Source organism: Merops nubicus, unplaced genomic scaffold (genome assembly GCF_000691845.1).
Source record: "Merops nubicus isolate BGI_N331 unplaced genomic scaffold, ASM69184v1 scaffold17948, whole genome shotgun sequence".
NCBI classification, from domain to species: Eukaryota; Metazoa; Chordata; class Aves; order Coraciiformes; family Meropidae; genus Merops; species Merops nubicus.
The window spans coordinates 1-10,736 of record NW_008625279.1 but is presented as its reverse complement, the minus strand read 5'-3'; the positions used below and the strand labels follow the sequence as shown (position 1 = coordinate 10,736).

Sequence of the window (10,736 nt, the reverse complement as noted above, 5' to 3'; positions counted from 1 at the left end):
GTAGCTCTGCTTTCGAAACGGGTCATTTCTGAAAGGTTAAGTTTGAACCTTGCCTGCGGTGCCTGAACAAAGCACGCTGCCCCCCAGCTCATTTTCACTTCTCCTTTTTCCTTTCTTTCTCTTTCTTCAGCTCAATTTATTTAAAGGAAATTGGAAATCCGTGCCACTGGTTGGAAGGGAAAAAAAACCTTCCCGTTTTCTTTAAAGGAGCAAAAGATTCAGTTTCAAACTGCGGGGCAGAGTTATACAGCTTCCCAAATTGCACTGTGCCTAGAGGAGAACTTCAGCCTTACTCCATCCACTTTCCAGCTCTCCTGGCTCAGCAGCGACTGCCTGACTTGCTCCAAGGCTTTTCCCAACCTGCACCTGCTTGGAAATCCTCTACAGGCAGCAGTCACCCTGTCAAGGCTTCGTCGTTGAGAGCAACTTCTCCATGTTGAAACCAAGAAGGTGCTTTCCCAAAATCATCAGGCTCCATTTGCCTTGGCTGGGGTGCTCTGGGCCAAGTACTCTTCACCTGAAATACAAATGGCCTGAAGCTTTCCCAGTTAGGAGGTCTGGGGTTAGAGCTCTGCTAATTCCACTGCTCCAGCCTCGCTGCCAGGATCCTTCTGGTCCAAGTCCATGGAAGGCTCGGTGGGTTTTTTTGCTGAGCTGGCAGGATTTCTAGCACTGTCAGATGAGGAGTCCACCAGCCTATCACCCAGGTGGAGGAGCACACCCAGAACATTGATGGCTTCTTGCTGTTCTTGCACCCTAGAAAGGGACCTGCAGGGCTTGGGCAAACGATCTCTGTGGGCTGACACAGGCTGATCTGTGCTGCCGGAAGCCACCACCCAGCAGCTGACTCCCTCCCTGCCCTCCCAGCCAGGGTGCTGTGCCCTTCCCACAGCCACAGGGATACCACCCTGCGTGGCAGACCAGGCATATTCCCTTCCACGCTGTGCCCAGGGAGGGTTTGCACCCCAGGGGTGAGACAAAGCCCGACGTGAGCAGCCAGAGGTGCAAGGGAGGAGGTGGGGCACGTGGATTTGGGGAGCTGCAGGGCTGCACGTCGAGTTTCAGTGTCTAACCCATCCCAGTGTGGTGAGCAGGAGTCATTCCTGCCTCCCCAAGCTGTAACTTCAGCCTTGCCCAGCTAAATCCCCTTGTGCAGGTTCCCTTGGATAACACTCGCAGGATTATCTTCATCAATGGGGAATAGATTTCCATACTGATTTAATGAAGGCAGAGATTCTGGAGTCAGCAGGAGCTGGAGCCTCACAGACGGCTCCTCCTGCAGGAAATTGGATGTGGTTGGAGGTGTCAGAGCAGGCAAAGCTTGGGAGATCCTGCTGTGGCTCATTCCTGACATAAGGCTCTGCCTCCACCATAGAATAAACCTGAGTTTAGCACACCTAGTCCTGAACTTAAAATACCACAGCCCACACAACACGACGTGGCTGAGCAGGTACGAGGACACTCTCCCAGTGGAAAGGTGTAGCAACGTCTACAGGTGGACCTCCAGAGTCATGACTGGGCTATTTCTTTGGCAGCTGCCAAACCACCTTGGTTAGAGCCCCCCAATGGCTCAGTTCAGCTCAACCTCAGAACCTGCAGTAGCTGGACTCCAGCCCTCAGCATGCAGCACCACTTTGGGTATGCTGAGGCACAGCAGTGCCTATCAGGCAGAGCAGAAGGCAGACCCTCCATCAAAGTTCTTCCAGTGGTGAAACTCACCCTTAGCAACCACGTTTCCCTCTTCAGCCAAAGCTGAATTACATCTGGGAGGGGTGGGAATGGCCATATGGAAAGCTAGGAGCTCCAGAAACTGTGCTGTCTCAGCACAGAGAGATCAGCATGGGCTCTTTGGGTGTCAAGGAGAGTCCAGGAGGAAGGCTGAAGCCCTGGGAGAAGAGCCACAGTGAAGACCATGGGCAGCCCTAGCTACAGGTTGGGATGGCCAATCCCTTCTGTGGGAACGATGGGTCACAACTGGTGCCAGGAGATTAGCTCAGGCCCCAAAAGCTGTTCTTTGAGGACTGTGTGGGATTGCTCACCCTATAAGGGCAGTTTCCAAGGAGGAGTGAGCATACAGGGACATTGTTCAAGGAAAGGCTAACAAGAGGGCACTGACAGGAGGTGAAGATTGCCCTCCTCAACCCACAGTGGCTTTTCCTCTGCCACATTCCTCCTGAAAATAATGGGGACACCATCTCTTGTGTGCCATCAGAGTGAGCAGGGACTTCCCCTCCCCTGAATTCAGCCATGCCTTAGGAGGACACTGACCCTGGAGCTTTAGATTTTGTCATCTCCTCATGGGGGCTCCAGCCTAGAGGTAGGAAAGGAGATGTGGCATTGTATTGATGGAGGTAATTCATGGCCTGCAGGCAACAGGCAACCCCAAGGCACCCTACCCTGTAGTATTGGCCTGTCACGCTAATGCCATTTCATATAAGGCTCCTTGAAAGTTGGTGGAGACACGTGGACTTCCATCAGAGAAGCACAGGCTGCCTGAGATAGATTCAGGTCTGAAGGCTGAATTTCCTTGCTGTAAATAGCCCTTCTAGTGTCTCCTCTGGGTTGCTGTCCCCTGTTATCACCTCTTGTCTATGACCTGGTCTCTAATCTTCCCAGCAGCATCTGGAGGAAGGTCCCTGAAGAGGGAAAACTCAAGGAGCTGTTGGCTGTTAAGGCTCAGCTACAGTGCCCAGTTGCCAGAAATCCTGCAGGAAACACAGAACCTACCCTGACCTTTAAATGGTCTCTCCCATCTCCACCTCTAAGTGAGCAAATATCTACATATTTCCCTTCCCAGTCCAACATTTCTTGCAAGGGAACAGTCCCTCCTGGTCTGGCCCTGCAACCTGCTAGACCATGGCTCCAGCAGCAGCTCAGCTCCTTGGAGAGATGGCTGGGGTCCCTTGCATGGGTTTATTCTCATGAAATCTGGGGTTTGAAAGGAATTTATTTAATTACACACACATCCCAAGCAGAGGGTTGTGTGACTCTAGTTACTTTTTCTCCTACTAGTAAGGAGCACTCCTTATCTCACACCCTGGGACTTGGATCAGGCTCAAGGGCCAAACCCTGAGGCACTTTTCCAGAGGGGGAAAGAGGGAGCAGGTATGTTAGAGAAGTCCACTTTGGCCTGTGCTCCAGCCCCCTTGCAACACAGAGTGATCAGCAACCTGGCCAAAGGCTGGAGCCTTTCCCTGACCTTCTGTCCTGGTTTCGGCTGAGATGGAGATAATTTTGCTTCTCAGTAGCTAGTAGCTGCCATGGTTTGGATTCAGAACTGGTATGAGAAGAATGCTGATAATGAACAGATGGTTTTAGTTGTTGCTAGGAAATCAAGGACTTTTCAACTTCTCATGTCTTGCTAGAGTGCAAGTGCACAAGAAGCTGGGAGGGAGCACGGCCAGGACCTGAGCTAGGCAAAGGGAGATTTCATACCATGGAACATCATTCTCAGGGTATAAACTGGGGGGAGCTAGCTGGAAGTTGGGAGTTGGAAGGGGAGGATTGCTGCTTGGGCTTCAGTCAGCAGGTGGTGAGCAACTGCACTGTGCACCACTTGTCTTCCTCAGGGTTTATTTCTCCCTCTCTTTTTGTTATATTCCTTTTCATGACAATTATTATCTTTTTATTATTGTCGTTATTATGATATTTCGTGTTATTTGAGTTATTAAACTAACTAACCTCTTCCAGTTCCCCTCCCCACCCCACTGGGAGCTGCCTGGTGCTTGGTTGCTGGCAGGGGTTAAATCACAGCACCCCCCCAGCTCCTCCTGCTGCCACTGATGGCACCAACTGGGCACACCCAGGGGTGACAGCTGCTGGGATTGTGCTTGGTGGGGGCAAAAGGGATGAGGACTATCAAGTCCTCACGAGATAGGGAACTGATGGGCCTCACAGAAAGAAAAGAAGAAAGTGTTTCAGTGAGTTTCAGTTCTGGGCCTCTTCAGGAAATCACAAAGCGTCTTGTGATTTAGACAAGGAGAGCTTTAAGCCACAGACTTGGCCCTCTGCCTGAATATTTTCCCTCCTCTTTCAGTGTAATTACAGTTGAGCCATGTTGTAATTGGGTAACTTTTTCCAAAGGAATCCTTTCACCCTGAGTGAATCATGCTGGTTACAAAGAGAACGTGGACACAGATAAAAGCCATGGAGCTCCTATGGCTTATTGTAGCAGAGCCTCTTCCCTCCTTCCCCTTGTTCCTCAGCCCCAAAAGTGTGCTCAGGGTAGGTGTAAGAGCCGTGCACTGAGCTTTCCTAATTCCTCCCCACCTCTCTAAGATGACATCATAGAATCCTTTAGGTTGGAAGAGACCTTTAAGATCATTGAGTCCAACCATCAAGCCAACACTACTAAGTCCTCTGCTAAAACAGATCAGAATCGGGCAGGGTTGGAAGGGACCACAAGGATCCCCCAGTTCCAACCCCTCTGCCATGAGCAGGGACACCTCCCACTAGATCAGGCTGCCCAGAGCCTCATCCAGCCTGGCCTTAAAGACCCCCATGGATGGGGCCTCAACCACCTCCCTGGGCAACCCATTCCAGGGTCTCCCCACTCTCATGGGGAAGAACTTCTTCCTCGCATCCTCCTGGCTTGCTGTGCCCTACAGCTAAGGTGAACCCTATGATTTTGAGGGTGTACAGGGGTTCTGCAGAATAAGGACTGTTTTCTCTCCTTTGGTTCCTACAAAAGCAGGTGGGTAAGGGATGGGTCAGTACCCAGGAAGGTTCCAGGGACAGCAAGGCTTGATCGTGCAGCTGGATGACCCTGAATCCAGCTACAGTCCTCTGCTCCTGGTGTCTTCTGAGGTGCTGTGTGTTTCTGTGCACACTCAGTGATATTTCTCCTGCTCCTCATTTAGCCAGAGCTGAAGAGCTCAGCCCTCCTCCCAAACCCTTCCCGCCAAGTCCAAATCCATCTGACCATTTTCCGTGTGGGATAAAACCTTGGCTAGTAAAACACTCATTGTAAAACTATTTTCCATTGGCTTCATGGCCACACACAGCTGGATCTCCTCCTGGAGGGGCCAGCAGCCTGCTTGGAAGGGTTGAGCTTAGCATCCTGGAGAGGAGCCTGGGTGAGAGTGGGAGGAGACAGCTCTTGCCTAACGGGCCCTCCCTCCCCCCAAAACCAACCCCTCCCACTCTTTTCTCCACCTGATTGGTGGATAGAGTGGTGAAGGGCTGGGACAACTCAGCTCTCCATCTATTTAAAGGCAAGGGTGGGGCCCCTTCAGCTACTTGCCCAGGACTCTTGCACCTTGGTGGAGAGGGGCATTAGCCTGCAGCACAGCACCATGTCTTGCGTGAGTAGAAGAAGCTGGAGTGGGGCTGGGGCAGCAGCTTGGCTGGAGGTGGTGGTGCTTGAACTATCTTCTACCTGCTCTTCATGCCCTGGGCCAGAGGGTCTGCTAGAGCTGAGTGCCTGATGCTGAGGATGAAGGCTCTGTGCTGCCCCTCTATTACAGAGGGGTGGCTGCTAGTTCTTGTTCTGGCAGGAGTGTTTGTTTTGTTGAGGATTTTTTGTTGGTTTGGGTTTTTTTTTCTCCCTGCAGGAGCCCTTTGGGGAGGTATGTAGGGTGGTCCTTGCTGGGTTGGCTCCTAAGCTGGGGTAACTTGTTTTTCAGCAGCTCTGCTTTGGGGAAGTAAGTGCAGGAAGGTTTTTTTGCTCTCTGAGCATCTCTTCTGGGCAGCCTCGCTGCTTGCTTCCTGGCTGAAGTTTTCATGAGTCACTGAATCACTCTCTCTCTCTTTTTTGGAAGGAAATGTGCTATACAGAAGTGTCCTGTGAGTGTCAAGGGCTGCTGAGGAGATGCTTGTATCGGAAGATTGTGATTGCACTTCTTTAATTAATTAATCTTTTGTTAGATTGAGGCTAGTTAATCAGAGAGTGTCCTGAGTGCAAGCTTATTTATTAAAATTGGAAAAGATTCCTAATGTTTTTTGGACTCTTGCCTCTGCTGGGATTAAAAAAAAGAGTGCATGTGGGTTTACCAGGGTACTTTATTTCCCTTGGAGGAAGTGGGGAAAAGTGTGCACATGGAGCAGGAGAATGTTCTTGCAAAAGCTGAGCCTTCAAAAACTACAAAAGAAAAGTCCAGGCTTTGGGAGCAAAGTGTCTGAGTCCCTGGGCAAGGCTTGAATTTTGAATCCAAGCTAGGAGGAGCAGAGGCTCCATCCTTGTGTGGGATGAAGAGAGCCCCCCAAGGCAGACAGGTGTGTTTGGGACAGGGTGGGTGTGATGGCATCTTGCAGGTACTGCTGTGAAATACAGATCTGTTGATGAGAGCAGCAGGAGAAAGGTTGGGAAACAAGGCTCCTGTCCCATGTGACAGGAGTAACTCTAGGATGCAATGCCCTGGGGGAAGGGAGCTTCCCAGTCTCTCCAGCCACCCAAAGCACAGTGCCCTGTCTTGCAGAGCAGCCAGGAGAGCTGCCAAGTCAGAGCATGTGAGCCAGCAGGTCCTGAGCTCATGTCTCTGCCTCTGTGTTCCCCAGGGACCAGTGTGCACCAACCTGGGTCTCAAGCCTGGCCAGCGCCTCACCGTCAAGGGGAAAGTTTCACCCAGTGCCAAGAGGTAAGTAAGCTGTGCTGCCAAGGCACCAGGCTGAGCTGTCTTCTGCTGGTGGGGTGGGCTACAGAAGGAATCCCTCCCTTGGGTGGGAGAGGAGCAGGTTGGGAAGGGGTTAACACCACAGCAGTGCTTCCTGGTGACTCATGGCCTAATGCACATTGCAGACACATGCTGCTGCCAAGGGGCTAAGCCAGAGCAGATGTGAAGCTCCAGCTGCATGCACTGGCAGTGACCACATCCTCTCTAGTGCAGGGGGATGGAAATGGAAGCTGTGTCTATACTGAGATTGAGGTTGAGACCATCCCCATGGCCACATCCTCTCCCCTGCACAAAGGTGGCCCACGAGTAAGGATACCATGGCAGAACCTTCCTTTGCTGGGCAGGAGGAGATGGTAGCCCAAGCAGCTGGGAGGTCCTGGATGCTCCAAGCCACAGCTCCAGCTAATGGTGCAAATGGGTGGACTGCATGTTGCTGAAGGTCTCAGGCTGATCAAGTTTGATTTCACCCAGTAGAGATGCCTGTCAGGTGTTGGGAGGGAAGGTGGTGAGAGTCAGAAATGTGCTACTAATTCTGCTGGGGCCCCCAAAGAAGCCTCTCTGCAGCAGCCCCCCAGCCCTGGTGTAGGTCTGTGGCTGATGGGGCCTCTTGCTGGGTAAGGTGGAGCCCAGAGCTGCTGTACCAGCACTAGTGGTGTTCCAGTAAACATGTCCCAGCTCTTCCCAGTGCCTTTGAAGTTTGACACTGTTGGAGTGAAGCCTCCTGGGCTTTCTCCTTTCAAATAATATACCTCCTTTCTTCTCATCTGGGTAAGAGGCCTGGAGGCAAGGTGGACACTGGGCTAGGAAGCTGCTTCCTCCCACTGGCCTTGCAGTTGCTTTGGGCTAATGCCATGGCAATTATTCCAGCTGCCTGCAGGGTGGGGACAAGGCAGTGGCTGTCAGGCAGGGTGCAGCACCAGCTAACTGTTTAGGGCTGTGAAAAGAAACCTGTGAGAAGCAACTGACTCCTTGGGAGCTGGTTTGAGTGCAGGATGACTCCTTATTCAGAGTCAAGTGCTGAACCTTTCTCCGATTTAAAAGCTTTGTGGAAACCAAGTGGTGTCTCTCCCAGGGGTGACACTGTGGATCCTACCACCCCAGCAGAGGAGGGGTGCCCCTTACTGGCAAAGCACCAACTCTTTTAGGAGCTCTGTGGTTTAGCAAAGTGGTTTTTTGGTTACTCCCAGCTGGGCTTAAAGCAACAGCCCCAGATATGTTCATGGTAGTGAGCAACATGCTGCTGTGTGTTGATTAGAAGAGAATGGATGTCTTCTTTCTCTGCAGCTTTGTGATGAATCTGGGGAAGGATGCCTCCAACCTCGGGCTTCACTTCAACCCCCGTTTTGATGCACATGGTGACGTGAACACCATCGTGTGCAACTCGAAGAAGGTGGATGAGTGGGGTGCAGAGCACAGGGAGACTGTTTTCCCTTTCCAAAAGGGGGGCACAGCAGAGGTGAGGACTGTCACTTGCTGTCTCTCTACATGCCCTGATGGAGGGAGGGTGTTCAGCACAGGGCACCCAGCTACAGGGCCTGTCTCAGAACTGTACTGGGGGTGGCTGGCTTCTCCTGCTTGGCCAGTGCCACCATCCAGAGCTCTGAGCAGTGATGGAGGGTGGGGATCAAATGTGCAAGCTCCATCTAGCCCAAAGGGATGCTACTATTGATCTGAGTAGGGACTAGACACCTCTTGTTTCCTGCTGTTGAAGAGCAGGTTATGCCACTGAGCACGTTCATCCTGCAAAGCAAAGGGTGGCACAGCAACAGTGTGGAGGGGAAAGGCTTGAAGGTATCTTGGCAGAAACTTACTCTGACTTTTCCTTGTGTCTTGCAGATCGCTTTCAGTGTCAACCAAGGTGATCTGACAGTCCACCTGCCAGGCCATCAGTTCACATTCCCCAACCGGCTCGGTCTCGCTGTCTTTGACTACTTTGACACGCAAGGAGACTTCACGATTCAGTCCATCAGCTGGGAATAACTTCCCTTGATGCCTCCATCTCAAAGATACAGAAAAGTGATCAATAAAGAAGAGTTTTGGTCTACCCAGTCTCAGTCTAATCTGTTTCACACTGCGAGGCCACATGGGTTGGTCGCTGCTGGAGGGACCAAAGTAGGCTGATTAATTAAAGTAGGCTGATGAATGCTATCTCTCCATACACTAAGAATCCCTGCCTGGCCTCAGACAGCCTTGAGTTGCCTGGCTAGGTAAATATAGTGGGACATGGAGTGAGGGGTTTTCACTGGGCTGTGGGTTATTACCCAAGGAGTCAGCCAGCATGGAGGCCTTGCTCCATAATTCATGAGGCTCTGACAGGCTCTGTTTCTCAGGTACCCATGCAAAGGGAGGCTTGGCTGCTAGGAATTAGGAAGCTGAAGAGGAGGAGAGAGATGAGTTGGAGATAAGGGTTTTTGAGCTGGGAGGAAGGAACATTTAGGGTGTTTTCCTGGTTTAATCCTAGCCAGCAACCAAGCACCATGCAGCTGCTTGCTCATTCTTCTCCCTTCCCTGTGGGATGGGGAGGAAAACTAGGAGGAAGAAAAAAAAAAAAAAAAAAACAAAAAAAACCCCACACCAACCAAATCCTAAGGAGTCGAGATAAGAATGATTAAACCAAAATATTAACAATAATAAACTATTCATTTTCATTACTAGTATTATTACTATCATATAATAACGAGAAATAAATGCTGAGAAGGACAAGTGGTGCACAGTGCAGTTGCTCACCACCTGCTGACTGAAGCCCGAGCAATGATCTAGCCCTTCCAGCCAACTCCTCCCAGTTCATACTCTGAGAATGATGCTCCATGGTATGAAATCTCCCTTTGCCTAGCTCAGCTGTCCTGGCCATGCTCCCTCCCAGCTTCTAGCACTTGCACGCTAGCAAGACATGGGAAGTTGAGAAGTCCTTGATTTCCTAGCAACAACTAAACCCATCAGTTCATCAGTCCATTCTTCTCATACCAGTTCTGAATCCAAACCACAGCAGCTACTTCTAGCTACGGAGAAGGAAAATTATCTCCATCCCAGCTGAAACCGGGACAGGTGTACAAGCAACTTGAGGCTCAGCACCTGGGTGTCTATCAAAGTCCTATGACTTCAGTCCCAGTCTGCTGCTGGATGATCACATCTCACTCAACATCTATGATAGTAAATATGACACCCAACATTGCCACCCTGTTTATAGACATGACTGGGGGACAGCATCACAGGGGGACTCCTCCCATGGCATGGAATCAACCAGACCATCCTTTCTGGGGATAGAAGAGAGTTTGTCTGTATGGAAGTGAGCTATACCAGGTTAGATGGCCTCAAGATGAAAGACCTGGCACACTCCATGCACTGGCACTGGCAGACTTGGCTACGTCTGGCAGGCCAGAGAGTTGGGGATTTCCTCAACCACAGCATGGTGCTGTTGAGGGCCCCCTCTATGAGCTGTGGTGGTGGATGTGTAGTAGAGATCGCTCCTTGCAGCTTCCTCTGCTGGGCTGATCTTGAAAGCTGAGCAAATGTGCTGACTTCAGTGGGCTGTACTTCAGGGCAACCTCACAGTGTCTCTTAACATGCACTTAACTGTCTCTAGACTTTTTTTAGAAAGGCTCTTCAAAGATTCTTTTTGTGGCGAGTGTGGGAAGAAAGCTGAGTGTGTTATATGACAGAGGATAAACCTTATTCAGGTCTCCTGCTAGCGTGGCTACTTCTTGAAGTGACTCACTGGTCCCATGAAATCAGTGACTCACTGTTGTCCTGACTTTGTTATGGCTTGGCCCGTTGCTAGCGAGGAGGTGAGGGGTGGCGAGGGTTCCCCAGCTCTATAATTTAGACATATTGATGGTGACTTCTCCCTTCCACCCACTCCCTGGCCTTGCACAAAGTGGAGGGTGGCACGCGAGGCCTGAACAACCTGAGGATGGAGTCAGGATCCCTGGCACAAGCCTCTTGCCCCCAGCTAAGGAGGGCGAGCCACCTTGCGGAGGGGAAGGCATGGAGGAGAAGACACCACAACAGTGACAGAAGACACTGCTCACTGGCGTGGCAGGTGACACGTTTTTATTCCTCAGGTCGACTCCAGATGTTCCCAACCTGGGGTCCCGCTTACGCTTCCCCCACAGCACCCAACAACAC

At 51.2% G+C, this 10,736-nt stretch overlaps 1 protein-coding gene across 1 annotated transcript; it reads left to right on the top strand.

The window, feature by feature from the left end:
* Positions 1 to 5,294: 5,294 nt before the first annotated feature.
* Positions 5,295 to 8,591, top strand: LOC103778064 (beta-galactoside-binding lectin-like). Its single transcript, XM_008945632.1, has 4 exons — positions 5,295 to 5,303; positions 6,496 to 6,575; positions 7,896 to 8,067; positions 8,448 to 8,591. The coding sequence occupies exons 1-4, from the start codon at positions 5,295 to 5,297 to the stop codon at positions 8,589 to 8,591; spliced, it is 405 nt and encodes a 134-aa protein (XP_008943880.1).
* Positions 8,592 to 10,736: the final 2,145 nt, after the last annotated feature.

Bases quoted from the DNA above. Each gene is read 5' to 3' on its own strand.
- LOC103778064 (XM_008945632.1), top strand. The intron at 6,576-7,895 runs GTAAGTAAGCTG...CTTTCTCTGCAG, and splicing joins GTTTCACCCAGTGCCAAGAG to CTTTGTGATGAATCTGGGGA. The intron at 8,068-8,447 runs GTGAGGACTGTC...TGTGTCTTGCAG, and splicing joins AAAAGGGGGGCACAGCAGAG to ATCGCTTTCAGTGTCAACCA.